Raw genomic sequence first — 21,992 nt, 5'->3', positions numbered from 1 at the left:
GGGTGCTCCCGCAGACGAGCAGAACCACTGCGGGGCCGTGTTACCCCGTGGGTGGGTGAGTCACGGGTGGGGGACCGTGGGTCCGCAGGGAGTGCAGGCTGCCGGGGGCCAGGGGCCAGGGCACGGCAGCGACCCCGGGTGGGCAGCTGGGTCTGGGGGCGTCCTGGCACCATCACTGACCCCAGGGGGAGGCAGAGCCGGCAGCATCCCACGGGTGGGAGCCCGGAGCCCTGCCTCCCACTCACCACGGCACTGGGGGCCTCCAGCAAATGCACCGTGGGACAGGGCTTGTCCTCCCTGGACTGCCAGACACCCCCAAACAGGGGTAAAGCCCACCGAGGCCTGGGGTCCCATGTGGGTCAGCCCCAGTCCCACGGCGGGGGGGGCTTTCTGCCCCCCGGACCCTTCTGTGCAGCCGTGGGGTGCAGCACCAAACCCCCCCTGCAAGCAGCTGCCAAAAGCCCGCCACCTCCGAGAGTGCCGGCGTCTTCTTTGCTGCCTCCTGCAAGGCTGGGGCTGGGCCCGAACCCCCCGAGGGGCAGCGGGGGTCCCCCTTCCCCCTGGCCTCGCGCCCTGGGTGTGCATTTGGCTTTTCCTGTTTCAGGTTCGCCTGCGAAGCCGATGAGGAAATAAGGCGGCGTCACACGCGCCCTCCTGACAGTTCGCCCCGGCAAACTTGTCCGGTGCGGCGAGGAGCGCAGTGCTGGCAGCCAGGCACCGCGGCCACACCGAGCCAGGGGCCGCCGAGGGCAGGGGCTCGGCCGCCCCCGGGGAACCATGTTCTCCCGGAAGAAGCGGGAGTTGATGAAAACCCCCTCCATCTCCAAGAAGAGCCGGGCAGGAAGCCCCGTCCCGCAGACCCTGCCGGTGAGTGTCCTGCGGGCCCCCCCGGCGGGGTGAGGTCCATGGGGGCCTTGGGGCCATGGCGCCCATGGAGCTGCTGGGAAGAGCCACGGGGTGGGAAAGGGGACCTGGGTACGGCCAGGGGGTCTGCGAGGAGGAGGAGGGAATTGAGGAAGGACCCTGCTCACTGGGCCTGGGGGGGGATGTTGCCCCAGACGAAGGGGACAGAGCAGCTGCCTGGGGAGGCAGGAGGGTGAGCGGGGCCGGGGGGGAAACGGGGGGCTGTGGCAAAGGGCAGGGCAGCCCGGTAGTGGGGCTGCGGCCAAGGGTTTGGGGAGGGCAGAGAAACCCCCAAACTGCCCAGGGGACAGGGGCAGGATCGAGGGGATGCCCAGGTTTGGACAGCCCCTGTGCCTTGGCTCTGCCAAGCATTTATTTACTTGCGGGCACCCCCCCAGCGCTGGAGGGGTACAGGAGGAAGAGCCTTGCCTCCCCAGGGCTGGCTGGCGGCCGGGGCTCCTCTGCGCACCCCAGCACTGCCCGCCCTGCGCCTGCGCTGCGCCCGTGCCCCAGCCCGCAGAGCATGGGGCGAGACCAGGCTGGTGAGACAGGGCCGACGGGGCCCAGGAGCCCGCCCGTGGCTCCTTAGCAAGGGGCACCCATCCCCGTCCCCCATCCTGCTCCCTGACCCCCCGGGAGAGGGGCCTATGGGTGGCGGACGGAGGGATGCTCGGCCGGGCAGCTGGCAGGAACAGCTACAGCCCCTACTCGGCAGGGCGCCGCAGGACGGGTAAAGCCCACTTGCCCAAACGCTCCCTGGACTCGCTGCCCCACACGCCCGCCGTGTGGCTGACGGTAGGGCCGGGTGCGCCCCGCAGGCGCCGGTGGGGAGGGACTGGGGTCTCTGGGGCCGCTGCACCCCAGGGCGGGGGACGGGGACAGGTTCTCAAGGGCTGGGCTGGCCCCAGCCATTTTGGGGTGGGGGCTTTTGGGCAGCCCCGCGGTTGTCTGTCCAGCCCCAGGGGCAGTGTGGGGCTGAGCTGGCCCGGCTGGCTCTGGCCCGTGGCAGCCTCATGCTGCTGGGTCGCTCCCAAGGGGAAGGCGCTCGGTGTCTGCCCCGTCGGTAGCAAACACAGCTTCCGGCCCCGCCAAGCAGAGCAGGCAGTGCCTGGCCAGGGATGCTGAGACCCAGCGCGCTCATGTCACACCTGGGTGCCTGACATCACCGATGGGAGCTGCTGGAGGGACGAGGGTGCCCATGGGCCCCTTCCCCATGCTGTGAGGACCCTCACTGGGTGCATGGCCCCCACGCAGTGCACGGCCCTGGAAGGTGCTGGTACCAGCCCCTCTCTCGAGGCAACTCTGCCCCTGGAAATTGGGGGTCCCTTCTCCTGTCAAATATCTGCTGAGTCTCCAGATAGAGGCCTGGGGGCTGTCCCTGTCCCTGCCCCCATCCCTGGCAGGGCAGGGGCTGTGCCCAACCCGGGCGTGGGACAGGCTGAAAAAGAGGAAGGGGTGTGTGGGGCCAGATCCTGCTGCTGTTTGGCCATGCCAGGGTCCCCAGGCCCCCTAGGGATGGGGAGCTCCAGCATGGTGGGTGCTGGTGAGGACAAGACAGTGTTCCCCATACAGTCATCATGTGCCCCCCAGGACAAACCTGGGCCCACAGGGGCTGGCGGGGGCTAGTGGGGCTCACGGGGTGAGTGGGCAGATGGGGGGGCCGAGCCGGCTCCTGGCCTGTGGTTTTGGAGCCGACGCCTCTTGCAAAACCCCCATGCTGGGGGCGGTTAATCTGCCAGGATCCTGGGAGCCTTGGGCAATGCCAGCTGCGGGGGCTGCCTGTGGCACAGCGGGAACGGCGGCCACGGCCAGGGGAGCACCCAGACCCTGCCGGCTGCTGCTCTGCTGCTGTTTTCTCTCTGGTGGAGTCGCTGCCTTTGCCCTGCAGGGTCCTGAGACTGTCCCCATCAGCCCCTGCCCTGAGATCCCCAAAGGTCTGGAAATGGTGGGGAGGGCTACGCCTCACCCCCACCCCGCAGCTGGGCAGGATCGCCCCCAGGCTCTGCCAGGGTGCCTGACTGGGGAAACTGAGGCACCGCACAGCTGCAGGGTCTGGCCATGGCCCCTCAGACAACAGCCTGTCCCTCCAAGCTGGTGGCATGGGGGGTCCTGGGGCGCTGCCCCCTCCCTGCCCAAGCTGGGGTCCCGGCCGTGCCTGCCGCAGCCTCACGCTCGTCCCTGCTCCCCAGGACCTCTCCCGCAAGGATTGCCTGGAGACGCCCAGCTCCAGCCTGGGGGAGCTGCCCCCCGCCAGCTCCAAGCTCAGCACCAGCCCCAGCGCCGTGGGCACCATCAAGCGCCCCACCAGCCTCAGCCGCCATGCCAGCGCCGCCGGCTTCCCCCTCACCCCGGCGGGCCCCAGGGCCGTGCCCAAGGGCCACAAGACCCCCATGTCCTACAGCCCCATGGAGGGCGGGGAGGGCCTCTTCATCGACACGGAGGACATCTCCCAGCTGCTGACAGATGTGGCGCGCTTCGCTGATGCCCTGGAGAACCTGCGGGACGTGGTGCTGCGCGATGGTGAGTGTCGGGATGCCCCCGGCTCCCGCCAGCCCCAGTGCTGCCCACACAGCTCCAAACCACCCGCCGCTGCGGGGGCAGCACAGGAGCATCCCCTCCCTGGGAACAGATGAGACCCGTGGGTGGGGGGCTCTGCCCAGGCCGGGAGGGGACCGGGACCCCCAGGGGGACTGTGCAGAGCTGCGGCAGCCATGGGCAGAAGGTGACGGGTGGTTGCTGGGAGCTCGGAGCCAGGATAACACGGCTTCCTGCCTGCGAGCTATTTTCATCCGCCCCGCTTTCCTGTTTACAGCGCAGCGGTGCCAGCTGCCTGCCAGGGCCCACAGAGCCCCACGGGGCACCGGGCACGCACCCCCGGCCCCGACCCACCAGACCAGCCTCACCGGGGTGGCCAGTGGGATGGGGCCGATGCCCCGGTGTGGGTGCGGGGCTGGGTGGGCTGCGGGGCCTCAGGCGGGCGTCCCTGCCCGCAGAGGTGAAGGGAACGGCAGTGATCTCGTGGTCCCCACGGCGAGGTGGGGCTGCGGGGGGTGTGTCACATGACTCTATGTTTTCGGCACTGGTTTTGCAAACATGTTGACGCATCCCCACTTACTGTGGAAAACAGCAGCGCCCAGCCCGGGGGGACCGCTGCCGATGGCCCCAGTGGCCGGATCCATGGCTGGGATCCAGTGGGACCCAGTGGGAACGCGGCTGGGGTCTGTGCTGCCGGTGGGATGGCAGCTGTGGGGGGTGAAATGCCTCCAGGTCCTTGTGGAGGTTTGGGCATTGCAGGGCAGGGAGGAAACATCCCTGAGGTGGTCAGTGACCATCCCGCTGCCATCCCCGCTTGGGGTCCACAGTTATTGCTGGACCCAGTTTAGGACCACCAGGACAGTGCCATCCCCAAGCTGGCAAAGAGACAGGGAGAGGTTGGGGCTGACCTGCGGGATGCAGCCATAATTTTGGAGAGTCTGGCTCTCCTCAGCACCCATCCAGCCCCATTCCTAGCCCCATTCCCAGCCCCACTGATCTCCCCACTTCCCACTCTGGAAGGGGCCTGGGAAATGGGGGAGGAAGCAGAGGAAACCCCTTCCTGACCCCGAGCTGGGGGCTGGGACAGGGAGGGGGGTTTGCCCGGCTGGGCAGTGGGTGCCAGGCTCCCACCCCAGCACTTCCCTACGGGAGGCTCCTCGCCTCCTAACAAGGCTGCCAGTGCCCAGCCCCAAGCCCCAGCTCCAGCCCTGGGCTGGTGGGGAGCAGGGCCGGACCCCTGGGCTGGCAGCTGGAGCCCATGGAGGGGTTGGTTCCCGGGGAAGGACCCCACGGGACGCAGCGAGCCCAGCTGGACGGGGCACGGTGGCAGAACAGACCCACCGCATCCCTCCCGGCGGCCGGGAGCGCCCATCCGGTGGGGAGGAAGGGAAGGAAATGAGGAGGACATTCCCAAACCGCTTTCAAGGGAAAAAGTTACTACTGAGGAAAAAATGCCTAAAAGGTCAGGCTGCCCCAGGCCCGCCGCTGTGCCGGGCAGGGGACACGCCGGCTGGTTTAGCCACGGTGGGGATGGAAGGGGAAGGCTGGGGAGGCGCTGGACAAGCGGGATGTGGCCACGCCAGTCCCTGGGAGCCCCAAAGCCAAGGGGATGGGCTGCACGGTCTGGGAGCCTGGCAGGATCCTGCCCTGGATGTGGCTGGCAGGGGATGGATGGAAGACTCCGGAGGACAGGGACACAGGGCAGGGATGTGGGGCAGTGCTTCAGCCCCCCTCTCTTGCAGACCCCAAGGAGCCGCAGCGGCCGCTGGCCCACGAGTGCCTGGGCGAAACCCTGCGCATCCTGCGCCAGGTCATCAACAAGTACCCACTGCTCAACACCCTGGAGACCCTGACAGCCGCCGGGACCCTCATCTCCAAAGTCAAGGGTGAGAGACTGGGGCTGGGAGCTCTGTCCCGCTCCCCTCCTGCTCCATGCCAGGACATGTAGGGGCTGGGGAGCCCGTGGCAGGGATGCTGGGAGCAGAGCTGCCCCACGGAGAGGCGGAGAGGGCGAAAGCATCGACCGCTCGCTTGCTGTGTTTCGGTCTTAAGGATGGTGTAGTGTCAGAAATGAGAGAGCGCAGGTCCCTGCCTGGGGGTTTCCAAGCACGGCCGCAGGAAAAAAACTTAAATAATCGGCTCCCGCTCCTGGCAGCACCTCGTGTTTATAAAAGCGTGGTCTGTGGAGCCCAGATCCTGCCAGGGCACCACTGCTCGCAGTGACACCAGTGGGGAGGGAGCCGGCTGTGCTAACCGCAGGCAGAGCACAACACTTTGCGTCACCGCGCTGCTTCCTGGACACCGAACAGCAACCGCAAGGGGACAGGAAGCCTCGTGGCGGGGGGCAGGAGGTCTGTTGCAGGGCTGGCCCCCCACGGGGCAGGGATGGAGCGAGTCCAGGCTGCCCACATCCACGGGCAGAGGTGGGAGATCCCAGCCCCTCGCCGCAGCGGTGGGGCCCAGCTCTCCGGCCCCGGCACCCCAGAGGAGCCGACCCGAAAGGCGCCAGGGTCTGCCCAGAAGCCCTGGCTGCCGGCGAAGGCGCCACGAGCATCCCTTGCCCTGGGCGTCTGCCAAGCTCCGTCTGTGCTGGCTCCCGCTGCCGCCAGTGGTTCCTCTTTCGGCTGTGGGCAAGAGCCCTCCTGGAGGAAGCCATCCCACCTCAGAGCAGGGGTCTCTGGAGGTGCTGTAAGACAGGGGAGGCATTGGAACGGGTCCACAGTCAGCAGCACTTTTCCAGCAGCCCTGGGTAATGGGAATAAAGAGAAACATGAGCCAAGTGATGTCAGGGAAGTCAGTCCTGGGAGAAACGGCGTGGCAGAGACACTGCGCTGCACTAGAGAAAGTCCATCAGCCTTGGGACAGTCCTCTCGTCCCCACCGCTCCCCCGAGCCAGACCCTGACCCAGCCCCAGCCCCACCGCAGGGCTGAGACCGGCAGGTCCTTCTCCTGCCTGAGACAGGGACAGGCGCTCGCAGCGACAGGGCTCCCACATTTCCTCGTTTCCAGGTTTCCATTACGAATCCAACAATGAGACGGACAAGCGGGAGTTCGAGAAGGCCGTGGAGACCATCGCAGTGTCCTTCAGCAGCACGTAAGGGACTTTTGGCCAGCCACCCCCTGGAGAAGGTCCCCCCATGCACCCCATTGCCCCCGCCAGCCAGGACACAGCTCCACCCCTCGCCCTGTGCCCTTGCCCATGCACAGCCCCATAGTGGCAGCTGGTTTGGGGGGCGGTTTGGGGACTGGAGAGACCCCACAGGAATGGCAGGTTCACTCCTCCTGCAATTCCTCCAGCAGCAAGGAAGGACCCCAAAGCCTGCTTGAGCCCATAGGTTCCATCTCCCGGCCCCTCTTCAGTGCTGGGCCAAGCTCTGCTCCTCCACCTGAATTACCAAGACCTCACCACATGGAGCTGAGCTGACCCCCACTGAAACCAGTACTGCAGCTCCGACTGCCCTGGCCCTTGCCTCAGACGTGGGTCGGGTGCTGCTGGGTGACAGCCCTGCTTGTCACCGCCCGCCCTCCTTTCGCTGAGCCCAGGCATATTCCTCTTGTCACAGCGTGTCCGAGTTCCTCATGGGGGAGGTGGACAGCAGCACCATCCTCTCCATCCCACCCAGCGACCAGAACCAGGTGAGTGATGCCCGGGGTCTCGGGATGCGCCGGGGCGCTCAGACCCGGCTCCAGAAGGGGCTGAGCCCCCGGCCCCAGATGTGGGATTCCCAGCTCACCTCCAAGCCCCTCGGAGCTGTGTGTAGGCTTTGCCTCCTTGCTCCTGCCCTCACCACCATCCCAAGGAGGGAAAAAGCCACTTGGCAGCTCGATCCAAAGGGCAAGGTGGCTTTGGGAAGGGATGGAGCAGCTCTTTCAACAGAGGCAGAAAACAGGGCTCTGGTTGCTCTCCTTAGCTCTGCCCTGGTCTGGTGTGTGCACAGAGCGACGTATTTCTCCAGTGACGTTCCCGTTAGCTCCTGGCCTTCCCGTAGGGCCACTGGCTGGGCACGGGAGACTTCCAGCAACAGCAGAAAGGCTCCAGCAGCTCAGGGTTTCTGCCTCCCCCCATCCACCAGCCCCTCCAACTATTCCCCTTCCTTGTCTCTGATCAGCCCCTTTTCTTTCCCAATCCAAAGACTATAGAGAGCCTCTACGGGGGGATCCCCGGGCCTGGAGGAGAGAGCATGCCTTCAGGCGTGGAAAGCTATGACACAGGTAAGCAGGCAGACTCTGGGTGCAGCATTTGGGGTGGTGGGTTTCCCGGCCAGCCGGTCTGCTCAGCCACGGTTCTGAGCCACACACGGCTCCTCGGCTGGGAAAAGGCAGCAGAGCTGCTGCTGGCACCGGGGGCCAGCAGGACACCAGCACAGCACGATGCCGGCACAGACACGGGGAGGTCTGCACTGAAAGCTCACGGAGCTTGCAGGGGTGAGCCAGGCTGTCCTGGGGTTTTCCCTGCTGCTCCAGTGTCCCCGGGAACTCGAAGGCATTTGGAGGGAGCGTGTCAGTGAACGCAGAGGCGGCAGCACATTCAGCATCTCTCTCTTTCTCTCCCCACCTTCCCGCTCGTCCCATCGCAGGCCGCCCTCCTGCCGAGGAAGTGGACGTGATGCTGCAGCGCTGCGAGGGGGGGGTGGATGCTGCCCTCCAGTACGCCAAAAACATCTCCAAGTACATGAAGGACCTCATCTGCTACCTGGAGAAGAGGACCACGCTGGGTGAGACGGGGAGGATGGCGGGCGGGTCCTCTCTGGCGCGGGGCTGAACTCCTCGAACAGCATCAGAGCAGGTCGAGGTCCTCTACGATCATGTGCACGAGGCTGAGGGCGTCACACATTGCAAGGGCAGTGCTGAACCTCATTCCTGAAGATCTTAATTTATTTTTCAAAAGGAACCCAATCAGCAGGGAAATCCTGGTGTCTCATATATCTTCTCACTTCCAACCTTTTTCTTCCAGAGATGGAGTTTGCCAAAGGGCTTCAGAAGATGGCAAACAGCTGCAAGCAAACCATCAGTCAGGAGGTGAGTCCGCATGTGCCTAAAGCCACCCGGCGCCCGGGCTGTCGGGCTGTAGCAGGAGCCCTGGAGAGCTTGTTTGGTGTGACCCGGCTGTTAGCCCAGGAGAACAAGGGAGCAGTTCTCCAAAGCTCTTTGCTTGGCAAAATTCATTCATCCAAACCAAAGCAAAGGGTAATGCTGAGACCCTGCAAAAGCTCCTCCGTTGGTGGCCGATGTTTCTGCCCCGGCCCTGCCGGCTGTGCCGGCAGGGAGAGCCTGGGGAGGCTCAGGCACCAGACGTGCCCCAGCCCCTGCTCTCGAGCCCAGGCACCGGGCAGCGACACCGCGGGGCCATTCCAGCCCCCTCCAAGCAGTCTTTCGGCAGCCTGTGACCACCCTGTCTCAGTCCAAGACGGGGCTTTTTCCCGTAGCAGGCAGCCAAGCCGAGCCTCTCGCTCTTCTTCCCCAAACGCAGCACCAAAGGATGCGTCTCCTTCGGCTGACGCTGAGGTGCTGGGGCTCAGGGTCGTGCGTTGTCTCGTTTCTCAGACCAACATGCCTTTCCTGTCCATCTACCTGCTGGCCCTGGAGCAGGATATGGAGCACGGGACGTCGGTTCTGCAGGCTGCCATCACCCTGCAGAACCAAACCTTCCTCCAGGTGAGAGGATGAAGGCTGTCTCAGAAGGGTCTTCCCCGGCGGCTGGGCAGCGAGGGAGGCTGGTGGCTCCTTAGTCCTTCTGCCACAGGCAGCTCTTTCAGAAACTGGAATCCAGTTGCTGCTTGGCTGGGCCACTGCTCGGGCTCAGCGTTCCCCAGCTTTGCTCCGGCCTCAGCGCATCAGTGAGCCCAAGCTCTCAGCCTGTTGCCGGGTCCTTTGAGGGGTTAGATACCGGGTCTAGGAGAAACCCCCCCAAGCCTGGCAAATCAAACAGCACCTCCTGATCGATCTGCGCCTCATCCGAGGCCTCTCTGCATTCCCGCGTCCCCCCGCCAGCCCAGACCAAGCTGCGCCCATCTCCCAGGGACAGCCGCTCTCGGAGCTGTTTGCCAGGGAGGGAACTGATGTCCTGTCGCTGCAGAGGGTGGCCCTTGCTTAGCTCAGTCTGGAGGGAAACTGCATCTGGCACTTCCCAGGCTGCAGATTTTTGTCCGTGACACAAACCCTCCCTGTAACTGAGCCCAGATGTGCTGGGGAATGATAACAACCACCACAGGGAACTTCTCCTTGCAAAGCCTTTTGCAAAGGGAAGGGCAGTGAGCGTTCGGCTCAGACCGCCGTGGGGGTTGTTTCTCCCTCCTGATTCAGCCGCTGACACTGAGACGCCTTGAACATGAAAAACGGAGGAAGGACATCAAGGAGCAGTGGCACCGGGCGCAGAGGAAACTGGTGAGTAACAGCCACACAGCGCGGGCTGGGTTTGCGCTCCCCAAGCCCAGTCTGGAGCACCCCTGTGACACGTACCCCTCTGAGGATGCTGGACATCTTGCCCCTCTCCAGTAGCCTCTGCTATGCTGGGGGTCGCTGGAGAAACACGGGGCGCAGGGCCAGGGAAGGGGCCCCGAGCTCGTGGGGGATAAGGATCCCCTTGCGGAGTTCATGCCTCACCCTGGGTCACTGTCGTCACCGGCAGCAAGAGGCAGAGGTCAACCTGCGCAAGGCCAAGCAGATATACATGCAGCGCAGCGAGGAGCACGACAAGGCCAAGTACATGGCAGTGAAAGCAGAAGAAGAGCAGCAGAACACCACCAGCAGCATCACCACCAAAACCCTGGACAAGAAGAGGCGGCTGGAAGAGGAAGCCAAGAACAAGGTAGGAACACGACGGCTCTGGACTCTGGCTGAGCATCTGCCTGGCAAGAATCTTCTCAGTCCTTGCTGTCCCAGTACAGCGGCAGCCCTGAGCTAAGTGGGCTGAACCGGGCTCCCCGCGGAAACTCGGACGCGGCGCGGGAATGCCTGGAGGAAAGGGGTCCAAGTGCAGAGAGCTGCTCTCCCCGGTCCCTTTACCTACGAACTGCTTCCACCTCTCGCTGTCCCCACTCCCAGGCAGAAGAGGCGATGGCCACATATCGGACCTGTGTTGTGGATGCAAATACCCAGAAGCAGGAGCTGGAGGACACCAAGGTGAACTCCTTGCGGCAGATCCACGAACTGATCAAACAGAGTGACCAGGTCATCAAGACGGTGAGTGGGGCGTGCTTGCTTGGGAAGGCCCCCAGGGCAGCGGGGTGGCCCAGCGCTGCTCTGGAGAGGTTCAGAGCTGCCTCCCCAGCACACCTGGCTCAGCTCCTCCTACTTCAGATGAGGTCCAGGTGGATGCAGAGCTCTCTTCACTCCCTTGTGCTCTGAAAAGCCAAGGCTCAAGGCTGCAGACCAAGCACTGCCTCGTGCTCCTGGTTTCTCCTCTAACCTGGAGCTCCTTGCCTTGTATGTCCCCTCACAAAGCTCACGTCTGATTTTCTCTGTGTTATTTTTAGGCCACAATCTCCTTCTACCAGATCATGCACATGCAGACGGCTCCACTGCCCGTCAACTTCCAGACACTGTGCGAGAGCAGCAAGCTCTACGACCCCGGGCAGCAATATGCCTCTCACGTCAAGCAGCTGCAGCGAGGGGATGAACCTGACATCCAATACGACTTTGAGCCCTACGTGTCACAAAACGCCTGGTAGGAAGGGAGAGGGGGAAATCGTTGCTGTTTTACAGTCATCATCTCTGTCACTGGCAGCCTCCCCCTGGTCTGGCGCTATGGTTCCCCGCAGAAACCAGCATGCTTCCAGTGTGCCTGAAGGCAGCTCCTGCTGGGAAAGCTGGGGCGGGGGCAGTGGGAATTCCTCTCGCATCCTTCGATGCATGAGGCAGGCTATCTAGTGTCTAAGAGGACTGGAAATCCCAAGACGGGTCGACAGCAGCCATGAATAAGGTTTTCAAGTGTCCTTCCTTCTCGTCCACTCAGACATTCCCTTTCCTCCTTCTCTCTGCCCACCAGGTCCCCCTTTACTCGGACACGGAAAGGCAGCTTCAACGCCAACGATTTCTCCACGAGTGCTGGCTCTGACGGGGCTGGGCTGCCCAAGGACGGGTCCGTCTCGGAAGGAGGAGCGGGAGCCAAGGAGCAGCAAAGCGGGGCTGCAGTGGCTGAGCGGAGAGGTGAGCCCGGAGCAGAGAGCAGCCTCTGCCTCGCCGTCCCCACGGCACCGCTCGCAGCAGCCTGCGGCCTGCCCCCGGTCAGGAGCAAAGCAGGACCTCCATGGGGACCGAGGGAGTAGGACAGGCTGGAAGCCTTGAATTTCCTGGTGGACACAAAATCAGATCCATGGGCGTTTTTTGCTATTGCTAGTGCTACCTAACAGACCATTCTCCATCTTCCCATCTCTTCTTTCCCTTGCTGGGTGTGTTAGTGAAGGCATCACAACCCCACCGCCCCCTTCACCAGCCTGTCACCAGGAAGCCACTCAGCTTCCTTCAGTAATTTAAGCGTCCCCCAGGGTCTAGGCTCTTCTCCCATGTTTCTCTCCTGAACGCAGGAAGCAATCTCAGATGGACTATGTGTTTTCCTCTGCAGGTGGGAGGGGACACCAGGTCCACAAATCCTGGCCAACCTCCATCACTGAAGCTGACAGCAGCCTGGATTCAAACGCAGGTAGATGCTGAGAACAGCCCAGGGCAGGCAGTCCTTCCCCTTCTAACACAGTCAGCCTAAAACCAGAGCGCTGGCGTGAGGCAGGTCCTGTCGCTTCTCTCTCTGATCTGCCTTGTAATAACGCTGTGTTGTAAACAACTGCTCTGATCCCAGTCTCCGATGGGATGGGGTGGGATGGGGATGGGGTGGGATGGGGTGGGACGAGGGACCACTACTCTGTCCGCAGCCTGCTTCGCTGCGAGGCACTGTACGGGCACACACAGCCCCTTCTAGCTCCCAGTTTCCCATTCTCCCCGGAGCGAGCTGCCCCAGCCGCGCAAGGCACACGGCTGCTCGCTGTAGGGATCAGCCACGAGCACCAGAGCGCACTCAGAAGGGAAACAGCTCTGCCAGTAATCTCACTGGCTTGTGGGTTTCCTTTTGCCAGGTGAATTCAGCCATAAACTCCAGCGGTTGTCTTCCAACGGCACCATGTCCTCCAGCGAAGAGCTCGAAGAGAAGGATGAGAACGCCACCCCCTTCGAGCAGAGTACGTGACGGCGCGGGAGGTGACGCAGTGCTCCTGCTGTGCACCCACGCACCGTGGCAAAGCTAACTGCCCATTGACTTTTCCCAAATTCAGTAGTTCTGGAGGTAAACCGATCAACTGCTGGGCTTTTGCCTCCTGACGGTGGCCCCACGAGGAGCCCAAGAGCGTTTCCTTCACCAAGGGATGAGCTCTGCTCAAACCAGTGGGAACAGCCGAGCTGAGCTAGGGCTGTACTCCTCGGAGTACGGGTTATCTGCAGCGTTGCTAAAGAACTAGCGCATCCAGCTGGTTGTGTGCTCCGTGACCTGACCCCTCTGCTCAAGCTTTGCCTAACCTTACCTCCTCAGGAGCCGGGATGTAGCTGCATTTCTTTCTGTTCTGCTCATAGGCATCAACGGGATCACACCAGAGATGACGGCTCCAACAGGGCCCTTCCGAAACGTTGGCTTATCCAAGGCTGCCCAGACTCATCGGCTGAGGAAGCTCCGGACCCCTTCCAAGTGTCGGGAGTGCAACAGCTACGTTTACTTCCAGGGAGCAGAATGCGAGGAGGTAAGGCTGGGAGGAGTGGGAAGAGAGCTCAGTGGTGGAGCAGATGGAGGATACGTCCCACGAACGGGGTGACCTCACCGCTACCTGCATACGGTCCTGTGATTGACTCTGTCCTCAGATGACAGCCACACGCTCTGCAGCAGCACGGTGCGGTGCAGCTTTTTGCCTGGGTGTCTCAGGTTTGCTGTAGAAACCCAGCCAGGGCCCCTGACACACCTGTGGGCCAAACCAGGGGTGTAACCGCAGCCAGGAGGTCTAAGTTCCCTGTGGAAGCCGAGGTGCCAGCACGAACTTTGGGGCGGGACTACATTAGCACAGCTCTAACCTGTGTTTAGGAAGACATTTCTGGCTGCTGCTGCATTTTTCTCCAGTTCTAGGACTGGGGTCTGTCCGTCTGAGCCAGGCCAGTCATTCCCAGGGCTAAGGAGGGCTTGACCCCGTGCAGAGAGAGGCTGGCTGCACTGTCAGAAGACGTGACTTGACCAGCAGCAGCCCGTGGGAACACACTGCTCAAAACATCTGCCTTGTGCCTCTTTGGGGAGGGGGTCCGTGAGCTTTGCATTGGTCCTGCGGTGTCTCCGAGAAAGGCATTTTTCCCGTCTGCCGTTCTGCTCCGCGAGCTCCTTGCTGCCTGAGGGCTGCCTGGTGTCTCTCAGCGGCTGCCCTTCCACCTCCCCCACAGCTGTCTCCCACCTCCGTGCACTTCCCTGTGTTTTCCAGTGCTACCTGGCCTGCCACAAGAAGTGTCTGGAAACCTTGGCCATCCAGTGCGGGCACAAGAAACTCCAAGGGAAGCTGCAGCTTTTTGGGCAAGACTTCACGAAGGCTTCTCAGAGTAGCTCGGATGGCATTCCCTTCATCATCAAGAAGTGCATTTCTGAGATTGAGAAGCGGGCACTGAAAACCAAGGTGACGCACTCTCTCTTCCCTCTTCTCCAGCTAAGCTGGCTCGGCTGCCTTCTCTTGAAATGTTCTTCTGCCTTGGCACGAAACCCAGCAGACTTGTTTTTCAGATTACTGGAGGCAGGAAGCCAGAAAGTCCCAGGTGATGAACTTGGCCCTGATACCCCAAACTCTGACCTTTGAAACTCACTTCTCTTGTCCCCCCTCTTTCCTATGAAACAGGAACGACAGTAACGTCTGAGCTGGAAGGGGGTGTCCCAGAACAACTTCCCAGAGGGATTTCCAGCCCCAAAAGGCGAGGGTGGGAGCTAGAAGCTCACTATCTCATGAAAACATGAAGAGAAGCATCTCTCCTCACTTCAGCTCCGCTTCCCTCTCTTTCACAGGGCATCTACCGAGTTAATGGTGTGAAGACCCGCGTGGAGAAGCTTTGCCAGGCATTTGAGAATGGGAAGGAGCTGGTGGAGCTGTCCCAGGCCTCCCCTCATGATATCAGCAACGTCTTGAAGCTCTACCTGAGACAGGTGAGGCGCTGGTGATACCTTCTGCTGGGGGGGAGCAGGGGAGAGGTGGCCAGAAGAACCAACCTCCCAAAACAAACCTGGCTTCGGAGAGTCATCCCTGGCAGGAGTAATTCTGTGCCAACTGGGCTTAATAACTGTAGGGCAACTGTGGTGGGTGGTGGGTGGTGGGTGGTGGGAGGGGTCCCTCCCAGCTGGGATCGGATCGGCACTGGAGATGGGACCATGTGCACGAGTGGGGAAGAACACTCACGCCGTGCCTCCTCCGAGCTGTCTGCGGGTTTCCTGCTCTGGGTGAGCCCTCGCGCAACCCACCCGCCATCGCTTCGCGTGGCTCCTCCACTGCTGCAGCAGCGGCATTTCTATCTGCAGAAAAGCAAGATGCAGAAGCACCCAGTCCTCCCCCCGCTTGCAATTTGGGGAACCAGGTACACAAAATGGGAAGCGACCCAGCAAAGGTCGCTCCGCATGGCAGACCCAAGGCTGAGCTCGCATCCCCCCGAGCAGTGCTGTGCCCCTCGGGTCGCCCTGCGGTGGGCTCAGCCGGGTGCTGTGCCCCTCGGGTCGCCCTGCGGTGGGCTCAGCTGGGTGCTGTGCCCCTCGGGTCGCCCTGCGGTGGGCTCAGCCGGGTGCTGTGCCCCTCGGGTTGCCCTGCGGTGGGCTCAGCCGGGTGCTGTGCCCCTCAGGTCGCCCTGCGGTGGGCTCAGCTGGGTGCTGTGCCCCTCGGGTCGCCCTGCGGTGGGCTCAGCCGGGTGCTGTGCCCCTCGGGTCACCCTGCGGTGGGCTCAGCCGGGTGCTGTGCCCCTCGGGTCGCCCTGCGGTGGTCTCAGCCAGGTGCTGTGCCCCTCGGGTCGCCCTGCGGTGGGCTCAGCCGCGTGCCCTGCGCCCCTCGGGTCGCCCTGCGGTGGGCTCAGCCGGGTGCTGTGCCCCTCGGGTCGCCCTGCGGTGGGCTCAGCCGCGTGCCCTGTGCCCCTCGGGTCGCCCTGCGGTGGGCTCAGCAGGGTGCTGTGCCCATGGGGTCGCCCTGCGGTGGGCTCAGCCGGGTGCCCTGTGCCCCTCGGGTCGCCCTGCGGTGGGCTCAGCCGGGTGCTGTGCCCCTCGGGTCGCCCTGCGGTGGGCTCAGCCGGGTGCTGTGCCCCTCGGGTCGCCCTGCGGTGGGCTCAGCCGGGTGCCCTGCGCCCCTCGGGTCGCCCTGCGGTGGGCTCAGCCGGGTGCCCTGCGCCCCTCGGGTCGCCCTGCGGTGGGCTCAGCCGGGTGCCCTGTGCCCCTCGGGTCGCCCTGCGGTGGGCTCAGCCGGGTGCTGTGCCCCTCGGGTCGCCCTGTGGTGGGCTCAGCCGGGTGCCCTGCGCCCCTCGGGGCACCCTGCGGTGGGCTCAGCCGGGTGCTGTGCCCCTCGGGTCGCCCTGCGGTGGGCTCAGCCGCGTGCCCTGCGCCCCTCGGGTCGCCCTGCGGTGGGCTCAGCCGGGTGCTGTGCCCCTCGGGTCGCCCTGCGGTGGGCTCAGCCGGGTGCTGTGCCCCTCGGGTCGCCCTGCGGTGGGCTCAGCCGCGTGCCCTGTGCCCCTCGGGTCGCCCTGCGGTGGGCTCAGCCGGGTGCTGTGCCCCTCGTGTCGCCCTGCGGTGGGCTCAGCCGGGTGCCCTGTGCCCCTCGGGTCGCCCTGCGGTGGGCTCAGCCGGGTGCCCTGCGCCCCTCGGGTCGCCCTGCGGTGGGCTCAGCCGGGTGCTGTGCCCCTCGGGTCGCCCTGCGGTGGGCTCAGCCGGGTGCTGTGCCCGGCTCACAGCACTTCTCTACCCCCAGCAAACACCAACACGCAAACTGAAAACTGGCAGTGCAAACGGCATCACCCACATCCTCCAACGAGGCACCACAGGACAGAAGGAGAGGAAGCAGCTTCTCTGCGCTGCAGCCTCACCACTTAACTCTTTAGTGCCGCCTTTCCTGGAGGGCTGGTCTGACTCTGCAGAAGGGCTCCTGTGCTTTGACTTGAGAATTGGGCTCAGCTCAAGGAGGGAGCCTTGTCCCTGGGTCCCCTGCTCAGAGAGAAGGGCTTTGGATTGCCTCTGTGGTTTCCGCAAAGAAAAGCGGAGGGGATAGAGTGGAGTAGTCAGTCCTGAGCCACGATCCAACATCTCACTGCAGAGAAATGGGGTTAAAGTCCCTCCGTAAGAGTGCTGGGCTGGAGGGAACCTGCTCTGCTGTGAGAGGCAGCCTATGCCAAAACCATCTGTTCAAGGCACTCTGAAAACATTGCCAGCCATGCAAAACCACCAATTAGTTAACATGCTGCTCTGGAGGCTTCATAGAAACTTCAAAGCCTGAGTTTTCACCCAACCACAGCCCCACCTTTGCTGCAGGCTACACCGATTACATCCTGCCTTCTCCGCCCTCAGAAAAATTCATTCTTGTCCTCTTTTATTCCGGTCCTCCCTCTAACCACCTCCTGTCCGCTGGGGAACCGGCCGTGCCCACCCCGGGCCAGGGCTTTTCCAGGGAAGAAAGGGAATCCTTTAGCCTTGACCCGGAGGGGCCTGTCCAGCAGACAGCACCCACGGGTCGATCAAACGCTGCTTTTTGCTTGAACTTCACAGGTACTCATTGGCCAGGGCAAACGAGGCTGGATTTACAGGCTTCAGGAGATGGATAAACAAACGTTACCTCCTGGGTAGCGCACTCTGCACGCACTGGGGATGTTTCCTTGCTGTAGAAAGGCCCCAGGTTTCCTCAGCTCAACAGCGCTGGGCAGGTCTAGGTCTCAGGGAGGGGGTGAGCGTTGCCCCCCGGGACCGGGAGGCACGGGTCTCCGGCACCCACCTCCCCTGTTCTTGCTTGCAGCTGCCGGAGCCCATTATGCCCTTCCGCATGTACAACGAGCTGATGGGCCTGGCCAAGGAGAGCTTACAGGGCGGCGAGGCCAAGGGCAAGAGCGGGAAAGGGGGCCCTGAGCTGGTGGACAAAGGAGCCGACACGGACAAGGTGGTGGTGAACCTGGTGCTGAAGCTGAAGGAGCTGCTGAAGGAGCTCCCCTGGGAGAACATGGCCACGCTCCAGTACCTCCTGCAGCACCTGAGGAGGTGAGAAGGGCAGGTCGAGAGCCCATGCGGTGTTGGGGCACACTCCCCTTCTTCCCTAGAGCGGGAAGATAAGCCCAGCTCTCCACTGGACCCACGCTGGCAGCGGGGCAGCCCAGCCCTTCCCAGGAGCGGGGAGGTAGAGCTGTGGCCGCAGCTACTCTGCTGCTCACCAAGCTCGTGTGTGCCGCGAGAGGGGAGCCCTGTGCTGCCAGACCAGCATCTCCTCCAGCCTGGATGCGCCGGGCTGGCCAAGCCCTCGCTGCCCACCCGTCCCTTCTCCCTGCTTGCTCTCACGGGCTCCTCCTCCTCCTCCCCAGGATCGTGGAAGTGGAACAGGACAACAAGATGACCTCAAGCAACCTGGGCATTGTCTTTGGGCCAACACTGATGCGCCCAAGGCCCACGGATGCCACTATTTCCTTGTCCTCACTGGTTGACTATCCCCACCAAGCTCGCATCATCGAGGCACTCATCATCTTCTATTCGACCATCTTTGAGAACAAGGAGACCGCGGCGCTGGGCGACCCCAGCAAATACGCCACGGACAGCAAGGAGGAGGCGTCCAGCCGCTCTGACCTGGTAGGAGTCTCCGGGGAAGGGAGCGCCCTCAGGGGATGCGAAGCCTGCCAGGAGAACCTGCCTGCGCTTGCAACCTGGAGCAGAGCAGCTGGGGCAGAGCCTCCTGCAGCCCTCACGCCCCCCGCCCGCCCCTGAACGGTGCCCCGGGCTCGTGCTCTGCCCTGCGGATCACACCAGTGGCGTCCCCACCCCAGCCGTGCCACACGATGGTACGGGTCTGGCCAACGCCTTTCTCTTAGAAAACCCACCTTGCTTTTTCACATCCCCACGCGCATCCCCACTCCACTTGCGAGTCATTTTCTGCCCCAAAAGAACCGTTTCAGTAGGTGAGAGGCAGGGGGTGGGAGGACGGAGCCTACACGCTTTTACACCAGGACAACAAGTTGGTGTTTCTCCACAATGAGATTTCTGGAACCATTTCTCAGCGAATGAGAGTTTTCTGCTCCTCCATGCCCTCACCGCCGCACCTCTTTCTCCCAGGCCGGCGCAGGCTCGCAGCCCGCAGCTCCTCCCGGCAGTGTCCCCTACCTAGAGCTGCCTTCAGAGAAGGGGAATTTGGATTACAGCACCGACTCATTCGCAGGTAAGTGAAAGGCAGCCGGCAGCTCCTCCCCGGCGGGCACAGGTCTCCCGGGAGGTACGAGGTATGTCACTAGTGGCGATAACACAAAGCCCTGTCCTGAAGACCACAAGTTTGTTGAACAAAGCTCCTGCTGGTGCCGTGGTGCTGGGCGAGAGCGTAACGCAGGGCTCCCTCCGTCCCGCAGGGTCTGGCGACCGCTTCGCTGACTCCGACTCCGAGCTGGAGGACAGCGGGGAGCTGCTGACCGCCGCGGACGGGGGCCCACGGACCCAGCTAGCGAAGCAGGAGAGCGAGACCAGCACCGACGAAGCTCAGTTCTGCGATGACGGGAGCGAGGGGCAGCGGAGCCGGAGCTGCAGCATGGGCCAGTCAGACGCCGAGAGCGCCGCTCCCTGCTGCCGCAGCCCCCGGGGGGAAGAGCAAAGTGATGCAGAAGAATACCCTGAGAGACGCCTTTCCACCGCCGACACGGACTACAACACAAACCAGTCCAACAACGCATCCGTGCCTGCCGCTGCCCGGCATCTGGCAGCCAGGTGCCGAGGCGGCCGCGAGCCAGGCAGCGAGCAGCAGCCCCGCTTTATCTAAGCCACGGAACAAAAGTACTGCGGGCGCTGGGACGGGGCAAAGGGACAAAAACCCAGAAACTACCTGGGTGTAATAACTTGTAAAGCTGTGATGTCGAGGGGTGGGGAGGGGCAGCGCGGGGGGTTCGGTGTGTCAGCTGCAGGCAAGTCCGCGCCGGTTCGTGGCTGGAGCTTTCACACAAAACGCCGGAGCCCCTCGGCTCTCGGTGGGGAAAATCGGGTCAGTCTGCCGCGGCTGCAGGGAGCCTCTGCTCATCCCAGCAGCCCACAACACACATTTGGGAAGGAGCTGAAGCCGGGCAGCCCCTTCGCTTGTTGTTCCAGGCTGGGAAGGAACCCAGGGCTCTGCCGTGCCCGCGCCAGGTCACAGGCTTAGTTTTTGCCGCACTCCCTAATCCCGCGCCTCAACTGCAAAAATTGAGATAGGAGAGTCAAAGCAGCTGATCATCCTCGCTGGCTGCGGCTGAGACGAGGCTGCCGGGAGGGGACGTCGGGAGCGTCCCCAGCAGCGGGCACCAGAAGCGCACTGCAGCGAGGCAGAGGCGCTGCACGGACAGACGGACGCCGCCGAGTGCCGCGCGCGCAGGCTGGCTCTGCCGGCCCGGGGAACAGCTCAGCGGGAAGGGATGACACGGCCAGAGGAGCGCTGGGTTCAGCGTAGCCGGGCAAAAGCCACCCGCACCGTCTCGCACAGAGCCGGCCTCGGCTTTAGGGCCGCGGCTGCACCCTTTGCCAGGCCCCGCAGGGCACATTTATCGTCCGTAACTGACTGTACCAGACACCCAAAGTCCAGCCACGGATTTACCGCCTCAGCACTTCCAAGCAGCACCCGCGAGGTGCCTTTCCTGGCGCGGCTGACAAGGTTTGCGTCGCTGCTTCTATTGATGGGCGCTTTTTCTCCTTGGCAGGAGCCGCGCAAAGAGCAACCCGCAGGCTGCGAGCAAGCTCTGGGGAGAGGATTTCCTGGCTGCAGGGCCCTGAGCATTGCCTGATTTCTTGGGGCGGGGTGGGGCGGGGGGAGGTTTATAGGCGTTTGGTCACAAAAATCTAAGCTGCGAGGCCAGGACTATACCTTTGCTCTTCCAGCTGGCCCCGAGAGAGCAGGTCACCAAGGGGAGATGCCTCCTCCTCAGGACCGCCACGGCCCGAATCGAGTCCAGCCCCTGCCAGTGTAAGAGGTTTTTCTTCTTTTTTTGAGAAGAGATAACTTTTCAACGTGACTCCACTACCTCTGCTGGCAAAGGAACTTAAAGGGTTAAATGAGACCAGCCAAAGTATCTTGTTTAAAGCTACAAGGCTTTTCTGCACTGAAGCATAGAGAAACGAAAGTAGATTTTAAGCTTTGAAAGAGCTGAAAGCCGTCACCACTGAGCTGGACCCTCGGCCCGGGAGGGCGCACAACGAGCAAGGACCAAGAGCTCCCGGCCAGGGGCGGGTGCGCGAGGGCACCTCGCACACAAGCAAGCTGCAGCCCACAGCTCCTAAGAAATTGCACAAATTGAAGGTTTTTTTTTTCTAATAATTAGCCAGACCCTTCCTCGGCGGGATGCTGGACCTTGCGGTCTGCGCGCTCACGCGTCAGGCCTCGCCGCTCCGGCTCCGAGGAGCATCCGCCGCAGCGGGACAGCGAGGGGCAAGGCAGAGGCAGATCTCCGGCCAGGGAAGGCACGCGGGAGCGATGTTGCAGCTGAAGATACGCCGAGCGGCGTCGGGAGGGTTACGCGCACCTCGTCACCGCAGAACCGGGCCGTCAGCCAGGCGTTTGGCCCCTCAGCGGATCAGCCTCCAGCACAGGGGCGGGGGGCCTGGGCTTCACAGCTCCCAGAGCTCTCCGAGACTACCTGGAAACGCATCTCAGCGTAGTAGGTTAAAGGTACACAAAAACCAAAGTTAATTTGCAGCTAAATGGTTTATAACTGAGCCAAAGAAGAGCTCGAGATTCCTGTGAGACAGTCTGTTCCGCAGCTCTTCAACAGGACGGTTGGATTTTTCCGGCAGGTCATTTCCACAGTAGCAAGAGGAACGAGGCCGACCGTCCTCTCTTGCTACAGCACTGCTACCACGGGCGGTACCACGTGTGTTTGCGAGGATGGATGACAGTGAATGCGAGTGAGGGAAGGGAGAAAAGCTACGCTTGAGCTTCACATGGTAACGGCACCCTTCTATTTGTGTATTAATTCAGGGTGTAAAAAGTCAAGCATGTTTGTTAAGAGATGCCTGTTCTGCTGTACGAAGCTGTGTTATGTTTTTGCTGTGTTCAGATTGACATGCTTCAAAAAAAAAGGAGAAAAAATAAAATCAATGTGTTCCAACCCGTGTCTGTCCTGGAAATCAGAGTCTTCCAGACTCGCACGCCCATGGCTGCAGGGGGCTAAGCACGGTAAGGAAGTGCTCCAAGTACTTCTAGCAAGTAAACTGAAGTTTAAAAACCCTCAAGAGACCCAGAACAGATTAAAATGAAGGCGACTGGGGGCTAATAAGCAACTCTCCATCACAGTATCTGAGCACCAAGGTCTCAAAGCGAGGGCCGGAGGGTAGAACAGATGAGGTAAGCAACGAGGTAGGTCTGAACTGCAGCGTCAGAACTGCA

At 62.6% G+C, this 21,992-nt stretch overlaps 1 protein-coding gene across 2 annotated transcripts; it reads left to right on the top strand.

Annotated features, from left to right (window-relative positions):
* The first annotated feature begins 609 nt into the window (after window positions 1–609).
* ARHGAP45 (Rho GTPase activating protein 45) lies at window positions 610–21,828 on the top strand. 2 transcript variants are annotated; one of them, XM_075077282.1, is made up of 23 exons: window positions 610–867; window positions 3,093–3,423; window positions 5,181–5,324; window positions 6,448–6,532; window positions 7,002–7,074; window positions 7,572–7,650; window positions 8,016–8,153; window positions 8,393–8,457; window positions 8,983–9,093; window positions 9,742–9,822; window positions 10,067–10,246; window positions 10,483–10,620; window positions 10,914–11,104; window positions 11,426–11,586; window positions 12,002–12,079; window positions 12,507–12,608; window positions 12,997–13,160; window positions 13,881–14,069; window positions 14,450–14,587; window positions 17,415–17,653; window positions 17,971–18,232; window positions 18,713–18,815; window positions 19,000–21,828. In XM_075077282.1, exons 1-23 carry the CDS (start codon window positions 778–780, stop codon window positions 19,401–19,403), a joined length of 3,546 nt encoding a protein of 1,181 aa, XP_074933383.1. In that variant the 5' UTR covers window positions 610–777; the 3' UTR covers window positions 19,404–21,828. The 2 variants fall into 2 exon arrangements, with proteins under 2 accessions (XP_074933383.1, XP_074933382.1); XM_075077281.1 differs by lacking the exon at window positions 610–867 and adding an exon at window positions 1,376–1,698.
* Window positions 21,829–21,992: the final 164 nt, after the last annotated feature.

The sequence above is a fragment of the Phalacrocorax aristotelis genome, chromosome W, assembly GCF_949628215.1.
Source record: "Phalacrocorax aristotelis chromosome W, bGulAri2.1, whole genome shotgun sequence".
Taxonomy (NCBI): Eukaryota; Metazoa; Chordata; class Aves; order Suliformes; family Phalacrocoracidae; genus Phalacrocorax; species Phalacrocorax aristotelis.
This window is presented reverse-complemented; position numbering and strand designations above follow the sequence as displayed.